Source organism: Nerophis lumbriciformis, linkage group LG16 (genome assembly GCF_033978685.3).
Source record: "Nerophis lumbriciformis linkage group LG16, RoL_Nlum_v2.1, whole genome shotgun sequence".
NCBI lineage: Eukaryota > Metazoa > Chordata > Actinopteri > Syngnathiformes > Syngnathidae > Nerophis > Nerophis lumbriciformis.
The window spans coordinates 1,797,535-1,822,078 of NC_084563.2; the positions used below are offsets into that span (position 1 = coordinate 1,797,535).

General features: G+C 40.5%; 2 protein-coding genes across 3 annotated transcripts in view; both read right to left on the reverse strand.

Annotated features, from left to right (window-relative positions):
- The window catches only part of slc36a1 (solute carrier family 36 member 1), a 532,187-nt gene that overhangs the window by 348,603 nt on the left and 159,040 nt on the right, over positions 1–24,544 (reverse strand). The window lies entirely within an intron of this gene.
- LOC140679464 (interferon-induced, double-stranded RNA-activated protein kinase-like) lies at positions 118–22,574 on the reverse strand. 2 transcript variants are annotated; one of them, XM_072914878.1, is made up of 15 exons: positions 20,093–22,574; positions 19,855–19,995; positions 19,654–19,780; positions 12,950–13,005; positions 12,796–12,871; positions 12,642–12,673; positions 9,526–9,562; positions 9,384–9,424; positions 9,189–9,308; positions 8,968–9,087; positions 8,695–8,902; positions 8,492–8,617; positions 2,397–2,498; positions 599–661; positions 118–487 (listed from the first exon to the last, which is right to left on the reverse strand). In XM_072914878.1, the coding sequence occupies exons 1-15, from the start codon at positions 20,125–20,127 to the stop codon at positions 359–361; spliced, it is 1,413 nt and encodes a 470-aa protein (XP_072770979.1). In that variant the 5' UTR covers positions 20,128–22,574; the 3' UTR covers positions 118–358. The 2 variants fall into 2 exon arrangements, with proteins under 2 accessions (XP_072770979.1, XP_072770980.1); XM_072914879.1 differs by lacking the exons at positions 12,642–12,673; positions 12,796–12,871 and having other exon boundaries at positions 20,093–22,573.

Sequence of the window (24,544 nt, forward strand, 5' to 3'; positions counted from 1 at the left end):
GAAATGACGTAAGTAAAAGGAAATGACGTAAGAGAAAATGACCCCGGAAGTAAATGGGGGGGGGGGGGTTTGTAGGGGGAAGAAATTTGGCGTGACAGAGACAGCCAAATCACCTGAGAAAATAATTCCTCATTCGTGTTTGCAAATTTAGCCTGATCACACGACACATAAACAAGCAATCATATTCACACTTATGGATAATTTAGAGTCACCAAAGAACCTAAGATGCATATGATGTGAAAAGAAAGCTACCCAAGCTCTGGAAGAACCTGTTAAATCCACACTGAGACGTCTGAGCCGAGATTGGAACCCACTGCGCACCATTTCGCCTCATCATTCATGACGATTAAAATGTGTGTTAGACAGTGTTTCTGTCGTTAACATTAAGCATTAGTACACGAGCACACGCCTCAAGGTCGGCCTTGAGTTGACTTGCTTCAGGCCGGTCTTCTGGTTTCAAATTAAGCATCGCCTTAATCATTTGGTCCTGAAAAAAAAAGTAGTTCATACTGTAAATCCAGTTATAAAAGTTTCTCTGTCATTCATGATAGTGATGTACTTGTAGTAAGTAAAATGGAAAATTGTTGCCGTACTGTACCTCTGCAGGGAAATGACGTGTAAACTCTGCAGGAAGTCTCTTATTTCTGATATCATCCCAAAGCTGGTACCCAGGAAATGGCAGAGAGAAGTTAGAACATGTCCAATTAAGCTCTCATCTTGCAAGTATTGTTGGTATTCCATGACCACAACCAAAACCCAATATTCACATGCAAAGGTACTTTCCTGTGTGGGCACTGACTATGTTATGCCCTCCCATAAGGTGCTTGTTTACTGAACTGCAGAGAGTAACAGCTTCCTTGCTAGAGGCAGGGCCCTAATTTGTACACATGCATTTTTATAATGATAATGAGCGTAGTGTTTTGTTTAAATCATTTGCAGTATATTGCAATATGATGTAGATTTCTTTCTGAAAAGTACACCTGTCACTTTTAGTTTTTCTTTCTCATTTTTCTCATTCTTCGACACAGCAGGATCACGACTAAAACAAGACGCCTTTCTGAAAGGTGATTGGATGAGTTACATCATGAAGTGTAACAGAGTTAAAAAGTTACATGTTCAACTTTAATCAAGACATGTGCTCCAGTTCTGTTAAAACTGCTGCTATGGAAACATTCACATGTCTCTTTGGGGGTTGTCATTGTTTATAAACCTCTGGATGAAATTGCTTCATTTTAGCACATGGTAGACCTGGGGCTGGTCAAATTTCAGCTTCAAACCAAATTAGAAAGATGAGCCCAACAATGCGGAAGAACAAGACAACATGCAGAATTTGTTGGAAAGTGATGTCAAAAAATTTAATTAAAAACCTGGCCCATTTTTCTCAAATGAGGGAAAAACAGCACATGCAAGATTTTCAATATTTGTTGAGTGCAATTTTTGTTAACAGAGATTTAGAGTCTATTTTTTTTTTAGTATTTGTTTACTCATTTTGAATATTACCGTATTTTTCGGACTATAAGTCGCAGTTTTTTTCATAGTTTGGCCGGGCTCCAGTGCGACTTATATATGTTTTTTTCCTTCTTTATTATGCATTTTCGGCAGGTGCGACTTATACTCCGGTGCGACTTATACTCCGAAAAATACGGTAACAGTTTATTGATCTTCTAGTTCCAATGAAAAAAACTACGAATGAGAAATAAAAATGTGTTGCATGTGAAAGGGTTACTTGATTCATACATCTTCTGATTACATAAGTGCAGGGGTGTCAAACTAATTTTTTTATTGAGCGCCACATCGCAATTATGGCTGCCCTCAGAAGGCCGTTTGTAATAGTGAATGTATATGAATATGAACGTATACTAGCTTTGCTACACACTTTTCATAGGCAGCGGTTTTAGATTAGATTGTGTACCAACAGACTGATTGATAACTTGCTTTGAAATTGTAAATCGAGGTGAAAAGAAAATGTATTTTTTATGAACAAAAAAAAAAATGCTTGGAACATCTTGTTTCGTGTTCAGATAACAATATAATGGTGTTGAACATATACATTTAGTACCTGTTTCTTTCAAAATAGCCAGAAATTGCTTTATTTCTTCCAGTCTTCTGAAGGCCACATAAATGATGTGGCTGGCTACAACAACTTAAATGGCAGACCACTTAAAATTACATAGTGGGCCACCTAAAAGATTCCTCGGGTCTTGAGTTTGACACCTGTGCATTAGTGCTTATGGTAATTTGGTCTCAAACTAATGCTGACAATAATATCGTTTATCTACATCGTAGTGGCACAATATATCATCCAGCAACATTTGTAGCGACCCACACATGGTTCCCTTGTCAGGTCATATTTTAGGATGGCAAAACAGTGCAGTACTTGAAACTTCAACACTCACCCTTCCCCTTTCATTCATGGTATGGATTTGCCAGAAGAGCTCGAAAAAAATGAGACCCAAAGCAAATATGTCCACTTTCTGGTCGTAGATGTTCTTGTATTTCTGCCATAAAGAAAGAAGCCATTGGTCGGTATGGTATAATGCATTAGCGGTCGTCACCAACTCTGCTGAGCAGGGCTGTTTCACTTGTAGCACTGGTGCTACTAAATGGAAAAAAGTAGCAGCACAGAAAATTTTTTGAAGCACAGAAAAAATGTAGGAGCAATATGAAATGTCTCAAATATCACAATTTCATTATTAACACTAAATGTACACATGTGCACTCATACATATAAACACAATCCCATCATAAGGCCTACTATAACGCTGAAGTAAACACAAAGAACATCCCTAAATTGTGCTGGCACCAATATAGTTTGGCCCATACACTAACCCAGGGGTGCTCATTACGTCGATCGCGAGCTACCGGTCGATCGCGGAGGGTGTGTCAGTCGATCACCAGCCAGGCATTAAAAAATAGTCCTAAAAATGAGCGGCCATAAATCTTCACTCAGACGTCACTTTCGTCACTTGATTGACATTCACGGCACCCGAGTGTCTTCTGAGATGACGCTGGCTGCTGCCAGCTCATTAAAATTACCGACTGGAAGGCGAGAAACACTTTATTTCAACAGACTCTGGCGCCGTACCTGTCGTCAAAACTCCAAAGACCGACTGCACAGTTGCACAGTTGCGCTAACAAAATAAGAGTCTCAGAAAGCTGGCGTGCACAAGCTAGCAAGCTACGGAGTTTGCCGACAATGTATTTCTTGTAAAGTGTATACAAAGGAGTACAGAAGCTGGACAAATAAGATGCCAAAAACCAACCACTTTCATGTGGTATTGGACAGAAAGGAAGACTTTTTTTCTCCTCCATTCGAAAATGCGGACGTTATCAGCATCACTGTCTGATTCCAATCAGTGCAAGTCATCAGAATCAGGTAATACACCAACTTATACTGTATTCTTGTCTTCATGAAAGAAAGGAATCTATATGTGTTAAAACATGCTTGTATTATCTTTAAACACCTTTAACTTGTTAACAATATTAACTATGTGTTAAACATGCTTGTATTATCATTAAACACCTTTAACTTGTTAACAATATTAACTATATGTATTAAACATACTTGTATTATCATTAAACACCTTTAATTTATTAACAATATTAACTATATGTGTTAAACATGCTTGCATTATCATTAAACACCTTTAACTTGTTAACAAAAACATATATTTCATAAATAAGTAAATTAAATTATATATATGAATGAGGTAGATCCCCACGACTTGATCAATTGAAAAGTAGCTCGCCTGCAGAAAAAGTGTGAGCACCCCTGCACTAACCCATACATGGAAACATTCCCCACCATGCCTTGATTTTAAATGTTCAGGACTGATGGGGATCCCAAACACACAAAAACAGGCACCAATAGGTAAGAAACGTAGGTTGTTCATAATAGGACCCAAATTTAAGAAGTGTTTTGAGATAAGAACCAAGAAAAAGCCTTGGAAATAAGATAAGAAAAATCAATTAATAATCTCCAATCTTCTTTAAAAAAACATTTAGCTATGCTGACTTTTTTAGCTAACAAACACACAAAAAGAACAACATGTGAAATAAAGTGCCCTGGTTTAAGAGGACATGTTTAAATGTCAGCAGCAACATGAAAATAATTGATGGTGTTTTTATAGGTAAACATTAATGCAGGATATACACGCAAAGATTTTAGCCAGGAATACCAACCTGCCAACTGCTTCATGATGCTGTGTGACAGGCTGTGTTCTCAAAATGACTTAACTTTTCTAGTTAATCGTTACTTTACCAAAAAGTAATTTAATTACTAACGGAATTACTCTTTAATAAATGTAATTAATTACTAGGGTATGTAGTTATTGTGCCACGGGGGTGGTGCGGGGGGCGTGATTGGGGGCGTGGTTAAGAGGGGAGGAGTATATTTACAGCTAGAATTCACCAAGTCAAGTATTTCATATATATATATATACATCCATATATATATATATATATATATATATATATATATATATATATATATATATATATATATTTGACCAAGCAACCCCCCCGTACCAAAAAGCCCTTGATGAAAGCGGATACAATTTCACCCTCACCTATGAACCCACGCCAGGAAACCAGCCAAAAAAGAACAGAAAACGAAACGGCATCATCTGGTACAACCCCCCATACAGCAAAAACGTCTCAACGAACATTGGACACAAATTCCTCAATCTGATTGACAAACACTTTCCCAAAGACAACAACCTAAGAAAAGTATTCAACAAGAACAACATCAAATTGAGCTACAGCTGCATGAACAATATACGACAAATCATCTCAAACCACAACAAAACAATTGCAAATGAGCCGTCGACCCCCAGTCAGAACGACTCCAAAACCAACAAAGCATGTAACTGTCGAAAGAAACCTGATTGCCCCCTCAACGGGGGATGCTTACAAACATCAGTTGTCTACCAATCTAAGGTAATACGCAAGGACATTAACACATCCGACACATATGTAGGATTAACCGAGGGTGAATTCAAAACCAGATGGAACAACCACAAGGCTTCTTTCAGGAACAAAAACCTGCGAAATACCACAGAACTCAGCAAACACATTTGGGACCTCAAAGACAATAATGTTGAATATTCAATAACATGGCAAATTCTTGCATCCAGCACACCTTACAATAGTGGTAATAAAAGATGCAACCTATGCTTGAAAGAGAAACTGTTTATTATTTACCGTCCAGACCTGTCATCCCTCAACAAGCGCAGCGAAATTGTAACTACATGCCGCCATAGACGGAAACACCTCCTAGGTAACACATGAGCCAATCACCACGCCCCTAGGCCAGCCTGTACCCACCCACTCTGTGCCCTATATAAACCATGGTATGCGAATGCTCCCATTAAAATCTCCTGACGATTGAGGGTACCCCCCCTCATGAAACAGGCCTGTAGAGATGAAATAGTCTTGTGATTTTTTTTCCCCACACATACATATATATATATATATATATATATATATATATATATATATATATATATAAGAAATACTTGACTTTCAGTGAATTCTAGCTATGTATACATATTTATTGTATTATATATAAATATATATAAGAAATACTTGACATTCAGTGAATTCTCGCTATATATATATATATATATATATATATATATATATATATATATATATATATATATATATATATATATATATATATATTCCCGAAGGGAATAAGCGGTAGAAAATGGATGGATGGATATATATATACAGGTAAAAGCCAGTAAATTAGAATATTTTGAAAAACTTGATTTATTTCAGTAATTGCATTCAAAAGGTGTAACTTGTACATTATATTTATTCATTGCACACAGACTGATGCATCCAAATGTTTATTTCATTTAATTTTGATGATTTGAAGTGGCAACAAATGAAAATCCAAAATTCCGTGTGTCACAAAATTAGAATATTACTTAAGGCTAATACAAAAAAGGGATTTTTAGAAATGTTGGCCAACTGAAAAGTATGAAAATGAAAAATATGAGCATGTACAATACTCAATACTTGGTTGGAGCTCCTTTTGCCTCAATTACTGCGTTAATGCGGCGTGGCATGGAGTCGATGAGTTTCTGGCACTGCTCAGGTGTTATGAGAGCCCAGGTTGCTCTGATAGTGGCCTTCAACTCTTCTGCGTTTTTGGGTCTGGTATTCTGCATCTTCCTTTTCACAATACCCCACAGATTTTCTATGGGGCTAAGGTCAGGGGAGTTGGCGGGCCAATTTAAAACAGAAATACCATGGTCCGTAAACCAGGCACGGGTAGATTTTGCGCTGTGTGCAGGCGCCAAGTCCTGTTGGAACTTGAAATCTCCATCTCCATAGAGCAGGTCAGCAGCAGGAAGCATGAAGTGCTCTAAAACTTGCTGGTAGACGGCTGCGTTGACCCTGGATCTCAGGAAACAGAGTGGACCGACACCAGCAGATGACATGGCACCCCAAACCATCACCCAACCATGCAAATTTTGCATTTCCTTTGGAAATCGAGGTCCCAGAGTCTGGAGGAAGACAGGAGAGGCACAGGATCCACGTTGCCTGAAGTCTAGTGTAAAGTTTCCACCATCAGTGATGGTTTGGGGTGCCATGTCATCTGCTGGTGTCGGTCCACTCTGTTTCCTGAGATCCAGGGTCAACGCAGCCGTCTACCAGCAAGTTTTAGAGCACTTCATGCTTCCTGCTGCTGACCTGCTCTATGGAGATGGAGATTTCAAGTTCCAACAGGACTTGGCGCCTGCACACAGCGCAAAATCTACCCGTGCCTGGTTTACGGACCATGGTATTTCTGTTCTAAATTGGCCCGCCAACTCCCCTGACCTTAGCCCCATAGAAAATCTGTGGGGTATTGTGAAAAGGAAGATGCAGAATGCCAGACCCAAAAACGCAGAAGAGTTGAAGGCCACTATCAGAGCAACCTGGGCTCTCATAACACCTGAGCAGTGCCAGAAACTCATCGACTCCATGCCACGCCGCATTAACGCAGTAATTGAGGCAAAAGGAGCTCCAACCAAGTATTGAGTATTGTACATGCTCATATTTTTCATTTTCATACTTTTCAGTTGGCCAACATTTCTAAAAATCCCTTTTTTGTATTAGCCTTACACAATATTCTAATTTTGTGACACACGGAATTTTGGATTTTCATTTGTTGCCACTTCAAATCATCAAAATTAAATGAAATAAACATTTGAATGCATCAGTCTGTGTGCAATGAATAAATATAATGTACAAGTTACACCTTTTGAATGCAATTACTGAAATAAATCAAGTTTTTCAAAATATTCTAATTTACTGGCTTTTACCTGTATATATATATATATATATATATATATATATATATATATATATATATATATATATATATATATATATATATATGATATAGATAAATAAAAGAAATACTTGAATTTCAGTGTTCATTTATTTACACATATAACACTCATCTTCTCATTGTTGAGTTAAGGGTTGAATTGTCCATCCTTGTTCTATTCTCTGTCACTATTTTTCTAACCATGCTGAACACCCTCTCTGATGATGCATTCTGCTTCGTCTCCTTGTTGTGTGCGCAGTTATGCACTGCACTCTGTAAAAGCCCTAGATGTTATTGTCACAAATGCATGTACAGTAGATGGCAGTATTGTCCTGTTTAAGAGTGTCACAACATTGCAGTTTACGGCAGACGAACTGCTTTACGGTAGACGAAAACGTAACTGTTGTTGTTGTGTGTTGTTGTCGCGCTGGGAGGACGTTAATGAAACTGCCTAACAATAAACCTGAAGGGGGTGTGGCCTCCAGCTCCGCCAGAATTTCGGGAGATTTTCGGGAGAAAATTTGTCCCGGGAGGTTTTCGGGAGAGGCGCTGAATTTCAAGAGTCTCCCGGAAAATACGGGAGGGTTGGCAAGTATGGCTGTGGTGTTGCATTAACTGCCTCTTTGCCTTCAGAAGATCCATGTCACGTGACTGCAAACTTGACCCCTCATTGCAAACTGGTCATAAGTGACCAGAAGTGGGTCTTGAGTTTTGAAGCAACGAATAATAATAATGAGTTTTTTGCATGGAATTTTTGTACACTGAATTTTTATAAATTGAATTTTAAAACACTGTGTTTTACTAAACTCAATATTAAACACAAGCATTTTACTCATACCCATTTTTTTATGCAGTAAAATTGTCAAAGCAAAAAATTCAATTACATAAATTCAGTGTCAAAAAAAGCTAGGTTAATAAAGACAATTTGACCTCCATATCTATATGTCGCTGGAATAGATACTGTAGCTGAACAAAGACACGTTATTTGTAGTAGTAAATTACTCATAATTTTCTGTGCAGTGAAGTAAGATGAATCACTTACGGTACACCTTGATGATCTCTTACAGTGGTTGGGAATCACTGCTTATTAAAATGTAAGGTATGTGAAATTTGATGAAGAGGCAAAAGGAGAAAAAACAAATCAAAGATATACCGGAAACTCACCTGCTCAGGCGCCATATAACTCGGGGTTCCCGGGTTTCCGCTTCTCTCTTTTCTCTCATTGTCAGCAACTAGGCCAAAATCCCCAATCTTAATGACTTCTCCTGGCCCAAACAGGATGTTGGCAGGCTTACCATTAAAGAAAAGACAAATAAGAACCGAAAAGTGCCTTCCTTCTGTGACAGCTGTGCTATATAAAAACTCACCTTCAGATCTCTGTGAAAAAACATTTTGGAATGAATGTACTCGACGCCACTCACTATTTGCTTTGCAATGGCAAGGCTGTCCTGTCTTCTTTGTGAACGCTCCACGTTCTTTTCATTCTTATCGTCTATCCAGATACGGAGAGTTTCGGTTTCACACAACTCCATCTGAATATAAAGGGTCTTCTTCGGTGGAGACCTACAGAAGGGACTGCAACTCTGTTGTTAAAATTTTCTGCAGCGCACAGTCCTTACGGATGCTTGAATGGAACTCACCAGGAAGAGCGACCTGCACTGGAAGACTGGTAAGCACCGTCTTCCAACCAACATGTGTAGTATCTCACAACGTTGTCGTGTTGAAAGTCTGATAGAGCCAACACCTCACGCAGACAGTTACTGACCAAAAAGAATATTGATTAATTGAAGAAGTCCTGCCATATTGCTCGAATGGCAACAATTAAAAAGACGACTGCAATAGCAAACTTAACTTGACTTACTCTATATAAGACACGGCTTTTACAGCATAGTACTTTCCCTCCAACTTGTGTTTAGCCTTTAAAACATGTCCAAAACTTCCATTGTCAAGGTGTTCTATCACATCAAAGTCCTCCTTGAACCTGTTTCAGAGAATAGGACAAGTCGTCGGCGCAAAATGTATTTTATCTTTTCAAAAATATTTTTTCTTTACATACCTCGAGGTATGGTCCCCTTTGACAGCTGCGCTCTTCGCGTCCTTAAAGAATACAGTTATGGAATGAAGATGACGCACAGATGCAACTACTTCCCAAACAACTGCAAATGATTACATTTTACTTGATATGTCCATGTATTTACCTTTTGTTGGCACCTATCTGGAAAATTTGCTGCAATTCTAAAAGTAAAAAGAAATGTGTAAAAAAAAAGTCGTGTTTACCCAGATATATGGTAGATTTTGTGTGTGTATGTATATATATATATATATATATATATATATATATATATATATGTATGTGTGGGAAAAAATCACAAGACTACTTCATCTCTACAGGCCTGTTTCATGAGGGGTTCCCTCAATCATCAGGAGATTTGAACAGGCCTGTAGAGATGAAGTAGTCTTGTGATTTTTTCCCACACATACATATATTGCACTCTACCACGGTATCGAGCACTATTTTTTGGTTAATCTAATTAAGACATATATATATATATATATATATATATATATATATATATATATATATATATATATATATATATATATATATATATATATATATATATATATACACATATATATATATATTTATTAGGGCTGTCAAAGTTAACGCGATAACGCATTAACTATAAATTTAAATAACGGTACAAATTCCTTTAGCAGTCGATTAATGCGAATATTTACGTGCCGTAGCGGGGGAACTTGGCTGCAGTTCACTTGCTACTGTTGAGCCACAAGCGAGCAGAAATTAACAACGGAAAGTCTAACTTATGGAAAAATATTAGGTTCAAAGCCATGGCAAATTGTTCTCCCGACAAGAAAGGATTATTTTTCGCCGTGATAAGAGGTAACAACCCTGCAGCAAACGCCTGCTGCGTGCGTCGTTCTCGAGGTGGGTGGTGCTTCACTTTCGTTACGTTTAAGGTTTAGTGATAACATAACATTTCGATTGTTACTGTGACTGCTTTAGTGAGTAAGATGACATAAAAGCTCAACAGAAATGAAAGACGATCAGCAGGATGTCAAAAGGAGACTTTTTTTATACTGCAAACAGTCGATCCAACATCAAAACATGTCAAGACACTTTCTTAAAATAATCACACACTTTTCCGGCTTCAAAATAAAAGTTCTACGCTATACATCCGGTTTGACTACATTCAGAGTTTCTGCTTAATGTAGGGCTTCATATTTGCCGCCATACCTAACAAAATAAAGTCATATAATGTATTGTAGCATCCAGAAGAAAACAAAGTCTGACTTTCTTTTCAGCTTTTATTGCTAATTTTATGATAACAACGGGCCCAATTCCAACAAGTATTTCCTCCGTGCACACACGTCTGTCTCTGTGTTTCACTCCTAGACACACAAGACTTGTTTATTCTCCGCCGACACGGTGTGTTCACAGACCATTGGAAAAATGACCACCAAAACACACTAACATACACATTAACACCAGCCTTACGTACGGGGTTGTCTTGAGCGGAGGCAGCGTGTCCGTGCTGTGGATGTACTTAAATATATTCGAGATATACCTGCGGACAGCAATCTTCACAATTTAAGATGACACTCGAGGTTTTTAGTGAGAAAAAGGCTCCAAGCAACGCAAAGCAAGTGTGACGTCAGGCTCTCTGCAGCTCGCTTTTCGTCACGGACATGGAGCGACAGAATCTAAACAGAGTCTCTAAACACGAGTACAGTCGTCAATAACACCAAAAATAGATGCTAGATTTGTTGCCAATCGTTTTTATTATAGAAAAAGTGACTAAAAGAATTGGAGAAATCTCTAAAAAAAAAAAAAAGTACCTTGTAAATCTTAATGTACATTGTACAATAAGCAGCAACAATTTAAAAATAGAACAAAATGATATTATGTAAGACAAATATATATGTTAATATTATACCGATAACAGATTTGTTTTAAATGTATATTTAATTTTTTTTTGCCTTTTTAAATAATACATGCATCATAGCAAATCATGGGATGATGTCATATTGACCGCGCCCCCACCAACACAGGCATTTTGGCAATTTAGGGGAAACCCTGACATTAACAAAATAAAAATGTCTTACAATAGGATCATGCTTTGTCAGAGATGTTTTGTAATCTTATTCTGTGATATTTGCACCTAAAGAAATGCTAGTACATCATTTTAGGAATATGGGGGTGGATTTTTCTGGCCGGCGGAAATATTGTGTAAATAATTTTATAACATGTTCCGGTCGAGTCCTCAATTACAGAATGATTAGCAGGCTCAATATTACATTTTATTAATTAATAAATAAGGTTAAAACATTGTTATGCAAGAATATGTTTGTATACTTTTGACCCAGCAGATCTGGTCACATTTTCAGTAGACCCATAATAAATTCATAAAAGAACCAAACTTCATGAATGTTTTTTGTGACCAACAAGTATGTGCTCCAATCACTCTATCACAAAAAAATAACAGTTGTAGAAATTATTGGAAACTCAAGAAAGCCATGACATTATGTCCTTCACAAGTGTATGTAAACTTTGACCACGACTTTATACATACTATATATGTACAGTATATAGTATAATAATAATAATAATAATAGTATTTCATTATCACAAAATAGTTTTTTGGTCATTTTTGTTATTGTTTACAAACCTAGGAAAAAGGAGCCAACGGCAGTTTTTCTTTGAGTTATTTTGCAAAATGGGCTTTATTACAAATTGTGTATGTAATAAAAAGGAAAATAAATAATATAAATATTAAATTACAGTTGTGATCTTTTTTTTTTTTTTTTAAGAATGAACATTGGTATGACCAATACTGCCGCTGTAACTAATTTGTATTGAATCGATACCCATAATTGTAGTATTGCCCAAAACTAATGTAAAGTAGCCAAAAAAACATAAGAATAAGTGCTTAATACACTCCAACAGAGGTGTAGATGTATACACGTCAAAGCAGAAAGTAACTTGCTATTAACATAAATTAGCAGGTAGATTATTACAATTTTGGAAAAATAAAACACGATTGGATATGCTATGATCTATTATAGGAGCCTCTGGAAACCGTTTCGAAATGGTTCTACTATCATTTATAGTTCAAATAATATCTTGTGGGTGACAGGAAGACAAGCTCAGACTCGCTTGGGGAGAAGCCGCTTGTATTCATTTGTAGAGCCTGAATATGAGAAAAACATATTTTTCCAATACCTATGCCAATGCAGTAGAACAAATATTTTGCAAAGTTGTATTCATAGTTGATCTCAAAGGATGACTTACTTTACTTTAGGTTTGCAGTCTGGACTTTTACCCTTGGAGGGAGATACAAGTTATATTCTAGTTCAGGTAATCAGATGAAGAACACTTGACATATCAGATTCAATTGTGTTTTTAGATAACATAATTTTAGAATAACGTATTGGTAATAACACACCTGAATTTTGGGAGAAGAATCAACAAAGCGATTTGAGATGTTTGTAGATGGGCTCTTTAACTGAACATTAGGGGACCTCCATTGAAAATGAAAAAAGCAAAGTTTTAAATTATCCAATGTAACAATTTTAAGAACTTCTCAGTCAGTGACTTACTTATTGGCTGAGGAATCCCGGTTGGTTGGTGGATTATTGGCACGAGAAGGTGAAACCTGTCACACACAAAAGAAACTTTACTCACAGTGCTGTGTCAAATGGAAATCAAATGTCCAATTACGGAAATAGGAGAATCTGACATTACACTGAATGGGCCCTATTTTCCCATGATCTTAAAAGGGAACTGCACTTTTTTTGGAATTGTGCCTATCGTTCACAATCATTATGAGGGACAAGAACAAATACAGTAAACTGCTGCTGGAATTTTAATTTTATTTTTTCCTGAGGGAACTCTCCTTAAGGAATCAATAAAGTACTATCTATATATCTAAATATGTGTTGTTATTTTGTAGGACTTTAAAGATGATAGAAAACGCTTGGAAAATGTGGCTCATGGGAGTCACTGTTGTAGCCTTCAAAGCCCTCAAAAACAACTTCAAAACAATCTATCAACGTAATGTATATATATATATATATATAATTTAGTAAAAGACACGTTCATAACAATATGTAATATGTACAATATTTACCGTATTTTAGTTATTTTAGTCATTGTCGAAACTAATTTCCTTAGCGCATTTATTTCAGTTTCCATAGGAGCACTATTCCGACTTCCGGTAACAAATGGTATTCCTACTTCCGGAAACAAACGCGACTGTTCTAATCATTGCAGACTTGATAACAGACAACAAAGGTGAATATTTTTGGACAAATGAAGATTCACAGCTCTCTTTTTGAAGCTAAATATATGGAGGATGAACTATTGCTTATAGAAGTGTGAGAAGTGAGAGTGAGGTCGGTGTGACTTTGACACTGTAAATGCGGAACTTGGAGCCATGCTATTTCGACATAAATGGAGTGTTTACCCAAAATAAACCGGAAAAAACTTCCTCGGCCAGCTGGACTAAAGAGACAACTGTCATGCGTGATATTAGAACTACATACAGTATCGAGCCAGCTGTGTACAAACATAACATGAAATGTGGGCCAATACTTTAAAAGGTACTATAACAATATTGTTCATGTTTTTTCAGCCAGTACATAGGTGCCCTATCACATTGTGTTGTGCATTACAAAGTCAAATGCAATTGGGGTGCGACATAAAAACTAGCTTATCTCTTGCCGTAGCTTACTACAGAGACCGCGCCCACAATCGAAGATGGCAGCCATGTCTATTCTGTGTTCAGTGTGTTCTTACCTGAGGTCTGAGTTTTTGTGTTTTTATGTATGAGATTTTAATTATTTTTAGTCTGAATGAGTGGTACTCTGCAAGATAAACAAATTCTCTGCAGAGTGGGATTTCTGGTGGATAGTTTCCCATCAAATGTCACTGGATTGCCATAGACTTTGGCCTACCTATAATCCACCTGTTCAGGTAGCAGTAGCAGACAGCTAGCACCCTCGGCCTGCCTGCTAGCCTTCCACCATCGGCCTGCCTGCTGCGAACCTTCCAACATTGGCCTGCTTGCTGCTAGCCTTTCACCATCGGCCTGCCTGCTGCTAGCCATTCACCATCGGCCTGCTTGCTGCTAGCCATTCCACCATCGGCCTGCCTGCTAACCTTCCAACATCGGCCTGCTTGCTCCTAGCCTTCCATCATCGGCCTGCCTGCTGCTAGCCATTCACCATCGGCCTGCTTGCTGCTAGCCATTCCACCATCGGCCTGCCTGCTAACCTTCCAACATCGGCCTGCTTGCTCCTAGCCTTCCATCATCGGCCTGCCTGCTGCTAGCCATTCACCATCGGCCTGCTTGCTGCTAGCCATTCCACCATCGGCCTGCCTGCTAACCTTCCAACATCGGCCTGCTTGTTGCTAGCCTTCCACCATCGGCCTGCCTACTGCTAGCCTTCCACCATCGGCCTACCTGCTGCTAGCCTTCCACCATCGGCCTGCCTGCTGCTAGCCTTCCACCATCGGCCTGCCTGCTGCTAGCCTTCCACCATCGGCCTGCCTGCTGCTAGCCTTCCACCATCGGCCTGCTTACTGCTAGCCTATCGGCCTGCCTGCAGCTAGCCTTCCACCATCGGCCTGCCTGCTGCTAGCCTTCCACCATCGGCCTGCCTGCTGCTAGCCTTCCACCATCGGCCTGCCTGCTGCTAGCCTTCCACCATCGGCCTGCCTACTGCTAGCCTATCGGCCTGCCTGCTGCTAGCCTTCCACCATCGGCCTGCCTGCTGCTAGCCTTCCACCATCAGCCTGCCTGCTGCTAGCCTTCCACCATCGGCCTGCCTGCTGCTAGCTTTCCACCATCAGCCTGCCTGCTGATAGCCTTCCACCATCGGCCTGCTTGCTGCTAGCCATTCCACCATCGGCCTGCCTGCTAACCTTCCAACATCGGCCTGCTTGCTGCTAGCCTTCCACCATCGGCCTGCTTGCTGCTAGCCATTCCACCATCGGCCTGCCTGCTAACCTTCCAACATCGGCCTGCTTGCTGCTAGCCTTCCACCATCGGCCTGCTTGCTGCTAGCCATTCCACCATCGGCCTGCCGGCTAACCTTCCAACATCGGCCTGCTTGCTGCTAGCCTTCCACCATCGGCCTGCTTGCTGCTAGCCATTCCACCATCGGCCTGCCTGCTAACCTTCCAACATCGGCCTGCTTGCTGCTAGCCTCCACCATCGGCCTGCTTGCTGCTAGCCTTCCACCATCGGCCTGCCTGCTGCTAACCATATTCCAACATCGGCCTGCCTTCTGCTGGCCCTCCACAATCGGCCTGCTGTTTGCCTCCAGCCATTGGTTTCGTCTACGGGCTTCCACCCATCGGCCTTGGTTGCCAGCCTTCAGCCCTGTCTGCTAACATCTTCAAAAGTGGTAAAACAAGTGGAACTTCTCCTCTCACTATGTCACAAATCATTATATTGTGTTTTATACTTTTGTGTGGTTTTACTGGTGTCCCAAATGGGTCTGTTAATCCCCCCTCACAAGCTATGCTACTTCAAGATGACAACTTTGATAATTTGACATTTCATCATAGTGACAGCTACAAAATAACCTCGGCCTTATCTCAGTTGAAGATTTCTGTGACTTTGGACAAAACAAAATGGCTGCATACTATGGTAGTGTCCATTCATTCTTATTGTTTCCTTGTTTTGAGAGATCACGTCAACATTACTGCATCCTCTCCTATTATGAGCACTTACTTTCACAGATTAAAGACAGACTCAAAAGATGATAACTTTAAGCGCAAATGTTTAGTTATATTATTGTTATTGCTCTCAGGAAATGTTGAGACTAATCCAGGCCCTGATACACCTACACAATGTTTTACACCTGCGGATTTTAAAACTAGATCTGGTCTTGGGATTATTCATATCAATGTTCGGAGTTTACTCCCTAAACTGGATATGATAAAGATCTGGATAAACTCAACAAATGCTGATATTGTAGTCTTATCTGAAACTTGGCTTAAACAATCTGTGCTTGATAAAGATATTTACATTCATGGCTATAATGTCTATCGTACTGACCGACAAAGAAAAGGTGGTGGAGTGGCCATATATATTAAGCAGAGGTTTGATGTTAAATTAGTGCTCTCTGAATCAGTAAGTAAAGAACTTGAACTGTTAGCACTTGAAATTGAATTAGCTAGAAATCACCACATAATGGTAGTGGGGTGTTATAGGTCTCCATCTGCCCCTAGTAATTCCCTATCTACTCTTGTGAAGCTTCTGTCTCAACTGAAATACAATGAAATAGTGATGGTTGGTGATTTGAACTGGGACTGGCTCACATCTGTGTCTGACTCTTTGAAAGCACAGTGTGAATCTCTAAATTTAACACAATTAATTAACTCAGCTACAAGACCTAATCCTAAATGCCCTCAAAAAGCTACACTCATTGACTTAATTCTAACAAATATGCCCTTTAAATTTGTTGCATCTGGTGTTTTCCCTAATGATGTGAGTGATCATTGTGTGATTGCAGTAGTGCGAGACACAAGGATTCCTAAAAGCAAGCCTCGTCTTGTTGAAAAACGTAATATGAAATTATTTGAGACGCAAGCTTTTTTACATGACTTGCATCTTTTTAATTGGGATAGAATTGCTCTTTTTGATAATGTTGAACTGGCTTGGAAATATTTTCACGAAAACTTCTTGAGTATAGTGAACAAACATGCCCCTTTTAGAAAATGTAAGGTTAAAGGACGTGACAATCAGTGGTTTACATCGGACCTGTCAGATTTATTGCATGAGCGTAATGCTGCTTGGGCCAGGGCACGCAAGTCAGGGTTAGAAGCAGATTGGTTGAATTTTAGACAATTAAGAAATCAATTTACCTCTCTCCTTCGGAAAGTCAAATCAGAATTTTATTTCTCCACAACAACTGAAAATCTCAAACACCCAAAGAAGTTTTGGAAAATCATCAAATCTTTGTCCGGCTGCTGTAATTCAGTCAATCTCCCACCTAGTATACTTGTTGATGGTGTCAGAGTAAGTGACAGAAGAGAAATGGGTAGTCATTTTAATAATAATTTTATTTCCTCTGGTTTTCTCTACAATTCTGACAACTCTACTGAAGCTCCGCTAACTCCGGAAAGAACCGTTGAAAATACCCAGGTTTTTAACTTTACGCCCTTTACCACAACAGAGGTCACGAGGGCTCTAAAACAACTTAAACCTAGAAAGCCAGCTGGCTCAGATAAGTTGGAGTCGCTCTTTTTAAAGTTAGCAGCTGAAATTATAGCTGAACCACTGACTCACATTTTTAACCTTACTCTAATTTCAAATGAAATCCCTTTGGATTGGAAATCTGCCCTTGTAATCCCCCTATTAAAAGGAGGTGACCCTAGTAATCTAAATAATTACAGACCGATCTCTAAACTCTCTGTTCTGGCAAAAGTGCTTGAATCCCTTATCAGTGAACAGATAAAAGACTTTTTGGACACCAATTTTATTCTGTCACCATTTCAGTCAGGTTTTCGTAGAAATCACAGTACTGTTACTGCTGCTATGAAGTTTATAAATGATGTAACTGAAGCTCTTGACAAGAAGCAGTGCTGTCTGTCCCTCTTTATTGACTTTTCAAAGGCATTTGATACTGTTGATCATGTCATTTTAATCAAACGTCTTTCAGCTATTGGTTTTTCTCAGCAAGCAGTTGGATGGTTTGCAAATTACCTCACAAGTAGAACTCAGGCTGTTCAGATAGAAGGTTCCTCCTCGGACGTACTGCAAGTGAAAAAGGGTGTCCCTCAAGGTTCTGTGTTGGGCCCCTTATTATTCACTATTTACATAAATAATCTTGGACAGAATATTCCGAACTCAACTTTCCATTTCTATGCTGATGATACTGTCATATACTGCACAGCACCCACTCTTGCTGAGGCTTTTAAATATCTACAACATGCATTTGACAGAGTACAAGAACAACTTTGCTATCTTCAACTGGTTTTAAATGCAGAGAAAACAAAGTGTATGCTCTTTACCACATCAAAAACTGTAAGATCATCACTGTGTGAGAACATTTTAACAAGAAATGGGCAACAAATTATGTTAGTATCTGCTTTTAAATATTTAGGATTTTTAATTGATGACCACTTGAGTTTTAAGGAGCACATTCAGTATGTTGTAAAAAAAAACTGAAACTTTTACTGGGATTTTATTATAGAAACAAGTCTTGCTTTTCTTTTACTGTGAAACAGAAATTGGTGGAAACAACCTTTTTACCTGTTATTGACTATGGAGATGTGTTGTACATGAATGCTACTGCTGCTTGTCTCCACAAGCTGGATAGTGTGTACCACGGGCCACTGAGATTCATCACCAACTGCGCTCCCCTTACTCACCATTGTGTGTTATACTCAATGGTTAACTGGACATCTTTATGTGCTCGACGCCTCAATCATTGGTATGTTTTTATCTACAAAACCATTCTGGGTATCACTCCATCTTATCTGTCTTGTCTTTTAACAAAGAAACAAGGAAGTCACAATCTTCGTTCAATGAATGTTCTGCAATTTGTCGTCCCCAAAGTAAGAACTGAACTGGGCAAGAAAGCATTTAGGTTTTCAGCACCGAAGGCTTGGAATAACCTACAATCGAACATTAAACTTCAAACCCTAGTTACGTTGAATGAGTTTAAAGCTTCTGTGAAAGGATTGCAGTCTACCTTGTCTGTATGCACATGTGTCATGTGAGCAAGTTTTAATGTTGTAAATGTGATGTTTTATGTATTTGTTTACTGTTTTTAATGTAACCTTGCTGCTGCCCTCTTGGCTAGGTCTCCCTTGGAAAAGAGATATTTGATCTCAATGGGATTTTACCTGGTTAAATAAAGGCTAATAAATAAATAAATTACTTGCTTATACGTCTAATACCAAAGCATGCCGATGTGATTCATGATGGAGTGGATGACCAGATGATTACTTTGCAACCTCAAAACACTCTTTTGGTCCCACTGTTTGGAAACTGACAAAAATTGAAAAAAATACTTTCATCATGCATGATGCCACGCCACACACCACAACGATTTGCATGTCAGTTTTTTTGTGATGCTGCCACAGAGGGCGACCAGTTGATGGCAGAGAGAATATTTATTCAGTTCATTTTACAACATTGTACTATAAAACCTAAAACATTACTTTTAATAATGAAGTGGAACATTTTAAAAAATTTTAACAAATGGAAGCACGACCTAGAATGTATTAACGTTGGTTTGTATGCAGTACATCATTTAAAAAATATATATCAGTAAAAAAGCAATACCTCACTGTCCAAACCCTTTTGAAGTTCAGATAAGGCCAACCGAGCAACCTTTTGCTTGGCTTCCTTAATACTCTTCCCCTCACACGCAGAATAGTGTTGATCACCGATCACTAACTTGTAGACAAATCTGCGTTGACAGGAAGGGAACATTTGACATCATTAATGTAGAGATTGGGACGTTATACTCAGGATGAGCAATACCTAGGGTCATGAGAAGGGCCACTTCTCTCCATTTCGATGAAATTAGGAACGCGATTTGTTCTCTGACAGATGGAGAGGATGCGTCCAATAAAATTTGGCTCAACAAAGTCATCTTCGACCTTCAAATTGTGTGTCTTGTCACTGCAGTACCAAAGAAACAGGTAGATATTGATCAAATCAGTTAACAAACTGTGTATGTTGGCTATCAAACCAAATAATACCAATAGTGTGTGCTTACCAGATCTCTGATATACTTTTCTTCATGTCTTCCATTTGTTGACTGGAGGTAGAAGAGGGTTTCTCATCTCCAGTCTTGACATAAATAAAATAATAGTGATGGCTTTATTAGAGTGGTGCCTCCTTACTAATAGGGCTAGGGCAATAAAACAATATCAATATATATGGCGATAGACACATAATCGATATCAATAAAAAATATGTTTGATAAAACGTTTGATATACTATGTAAATATTTTTTGGTCGGAAGAATCAGAAAGTTGTGAAGCAAGGTTGGTTCTATGAACACAGGAACTCAAGCTCCGATAACCTAACAAAACAGTAAGTGATCTCTGAGCAATGGGAGGGACACACTAAACAGCCAATCACGTAACAATATCAACTGTCAAGTTTGGTTGCCGCATCCTGCTGTCTCGCTGTTGATTCTATGCATGGAGTGAGAAGAGAAACTAAAAATGAGTGCTGCATAGAGCAAAAAATGTCGATAAAACAGGAAAAATGACCTTGATGGAAGTGGGGGGGCCTTATTTCCTTTTAGCACGGATAAATGTATTGCTTTTCAGGTTGACCTATCGCATTGTGTTGTGCATTACAAAGTCAAAACGCAATTGGGGTGCGACATAACAACTAGCTTATCTCTTGCCGTAGCTCGCGAGCTTATACGTCTAATACCGAAGCATGCCGATGTGTTACATTACAGATTGGATGATTCATGATGCAGTGGGTGACCAGTTGAATGCAGTGCAACCTCAAAACACTCTTTTGGTCACACTGTTTGGAAACTGACAAAAATTGAAAAAAATACTTTCATCATGCATGATGCCACGCCACACACCACAACGATTTGCATGTCAGTTTTTTTGTGATGCTGCCACAGAAGGCGACCAGTGGATGGCAGAGTTGTGATGTTGGATATGAGGATAACCACGGAATCATACCTGACACCGTGTCACCCTTATGAAAAGGGGTGCACCACAAAGTCAGCTGTGTTTAGTCCTAATGTAAAAGAGACTCACCTCCCAGGAGGGGAGCATCTGCACATTCATCACACATCCGCCACTTATAATACCTTACAAAAATGAGAACACTTGAGTTCATCAACATTAACAACAACAACAAATTCCATCCATCCATTTTCTACCACTTGTCCCTTTCAGGGTAGCGGGGGGTGCTGGATCCTATCTCAGCTGTAAAAATATTGATCTAATCACTTCAGTGTTGCTCATATATGGATATTACCCTTGGTATCGACATCACCAATTTATGAATCGATCCAACATCCTCTTACATGTCGTGTACTACTGACTATGACAGTGCCTCCACACCAACAGTTGCTGTTATATTATCCTCTCTCTTATCAATCTACTTGTTAATATCCTGTTAATAGCTGCTTACTTTCTGCAGCAACATGGTTCCGTCTACACTTCTTCAAGTTTACAAAGCACTTATTTCTTGGAGCTGTTTTAAGTTAGCTTAGCGCAGTGCTTCTCTAATATTTTCTCTTTCACACCACTTTAAAAGAAGAAAATATTTTAAACCCCCTCACTCTCCACCATGACTATAAATAGTCAAATGTGTCTATAAAATTGTTATAACCATACCTCTGCATAACATTGTACAATACATTATAACATTAAAGGACACAATACAGTATTTCCTCATCTCCCATCATCATTACAGTAAAGCGAAGTGCTACATTTGCTTCTTATTGTTTTGATATGGCAAAAAAATCATGTTCCCCGAGGTCACATCCCCCACACACTGCCATTGCACTGGGGCCCACCCCACTCTTTAAGAAAGACTCACTTAGCGGTTAGTTTAGCAGTTAGCATGACTACTCCTGTCTTGTTCTCGGTGTGTAACATGTTTAGCAGCTCCACACTGTGTATGGAGACACATAATTACATGCTAGCTTTTCAACTGTGGCACTAAAAATAAATATGTATCAGCCAGAGGGGATCAGTGTTTGTGATCAGCATTGAAAATCCTTAAATGGCAATCGAAATCACATACATTTTTATGGAAATCGTCTGATACTATTCGCCACATCCCTACTTTACAATGTATCAAAGCGTATTTTCTTCAGTTTTCCCATATGATATAATAGAATATTTGCAGAAACTTGTTCATGTTTATGAAGTAATGTACAGTATAGGTAGAATTAACTGTCTAACTTTAGCGGCTAACACAAAAGGGGGAATATTTATTCAGATCATTTTACAACATTGTACTATAAAACCTAAAACATTAATTTTAATAATGAAGTGGAAAATCCTCTCTGAGCTGCCACCTTAACGTGGTAGAGGAGTTTGCGTGTCCCAATGATCCTAGGAGCTATGTTGTCCGGGGGCTTCCATGCCCCCTGGTAGGGTCTCCCAAGACAAACAGGTCCTAGGTGAGGGATCAGACAAAGAGCAGCTCGAAGACTTCTATGGAAATGCAAGAACCGAGACTCAGATTTCCCTCGCCCGGACGCGGGTCACCGGGGCCCCCCTCCGGAGCCAGGCCCGGAGTTGGGGCACGATGGCGAGCGCCTGGTGGCCGGGCCTGTCCCCATGGGGCCCGGCCGGGCACAGCCCGAAGAGGCAACGTGGGTCCCCCCTCCAATGGGCTCACCACCCATAGCAGGGGCCATAGAGGTCGGGTGCAATGTGAGCTGGGCGGTAGCCGAAGGTAGGGCACTTGGCGGTCCGATCCTCGGCTACAGAAGCTAGCTCTTGGGACGTGGAACGTCACCTCGCTGGGGGGGAAGGAGCCTGAGCTAGTGCGCGAGGTAGAGAAGTTCCGGTTGGATATAGTCGGACTCACCTCGACGCACAGCAAGGGCTCTGGAACCAGTTCTCTCGAGAGGGGCTGGACTCTCTTCCACTCTGGCGTTGCCAGCAGTGAGAGGCGACGGGCTGGGGTGGCAATTCTTGTTGCCCCCCGGCTCAGAGCCTGCATGTTGGAGTTCAACCCGGTGGACGAGAGGGTAGCTTCCCTCCGCCTTCGGGTGGGGGGGACGGGTCCTGACTGTTGTTTGCGCTTACGCGCCAAGCAGCAGCTCAGAGTACCCACCCTTTTTGGATTCACTCGAGGGAGTACTTGAGAGTGCTCCCCCGGGTGATTCCCTCGTTCTACTGGGGACTTCACCGCTCATATTGGCAACGACAGTGAAACCTGGAGAGGCGTGATTGGGAAGAATGGCCGCCCGGATCTGAACCCAAGTGGTGTTTTGTTATTGGACTTTTGTGCCCGTCACGGATTGTCCATAACGAACACCATGTTCAAGCATAAGGGTGTCCATATGTGCACTTGGCACCAGGACACCCTAGGCCGCAGTTCTATGATCGACTTTGTAGTTGTGTCATCGGATTTGCGGCCTCATGTTTTGGACACTCGGGTGAAGAGAGGGGCGGAGCTTTCTACCGATCACCACCTGGTGGTGAGTTGGCTGCGATGGTGGGGGAGGATGCCGGACAGACCTGGCAGGCCCAAACGCATTGTGAGGGTTTGCTGGGAACGTCTGGCAGAGTCTCCTGTCAGAGAGAGTTTCAATTCCCACCTCCGGAAGAACTTTGAACATGTCACGAGGGAGGTGCTGGACATTGAGTCCGAGTGGACCATGTTCCGCACCTCTATTGTCGAGGCGGCTGATTGGAGCTGTGGCCGCAAGGTAGTTGGTGCCTGTCGTGGCGGTAATCCTAGAACCCGTTGGTGGACACCGGCGGTGAGGGATGCCGTCAAGCTGAAGAAGGAGTCCTATCGGGTTCTTTTGGCTCATGGGACTCCTGAGGCAGCGGACAGGTACCGACAGGCCAAGCGGTGTGCGGCTTAAGCGGTCGCGGAGGCAAAAACTCGGACATGGGAGGAGTTCGGGGAAGCCATGGAAAACGACTTCCGGACGGCTTCGAAGCGATTCTGGACCACCATCCGCCGCCTCAGGAAGGGGAAGCAGTGCACTACCAACACCGTGTATGGTGCGGATGGTGTTCTGCTGACCTCGACTGCGGAAGTTGTGGATCGGTGGAGGGAATACTTCGAAGACCTCCTCAAACCCACCAACACGTCTTCCTATGAGGAAGCAGTGCCTGGGGAATCTGTGGTGGGCTCTCCTATTTCTGGGGCTGAGGTTGCTGAGGTAGTTAAAAAGCTCCTCGGTGGCAAGGCCCCGGGGGTGGATGAGATCCGCCCGGAGTTCCTTAAGGCTCTGGATGCTGTAGGGCTGTCTTGGTTGACAAGACTCTGCAGCATCGCGTGGACATCGGGGGCAGTACCTCTGGATTGGCAGACCGGGGTGGTGGTTCCTCTCTTTAAAAAGGGGAACCGGAGGGTGTGTTCTAACTATCGTGGGATCACACTCCTCAGCCTTCCCGGTAAGGTCTATTCAGGTGTACTGGAGAGGAGGCTACGCCGGATAGTCGAACCTCGGATTCAGGAGGAACAGTGTGGTTTTCGTCCTGGTCGTGGAACT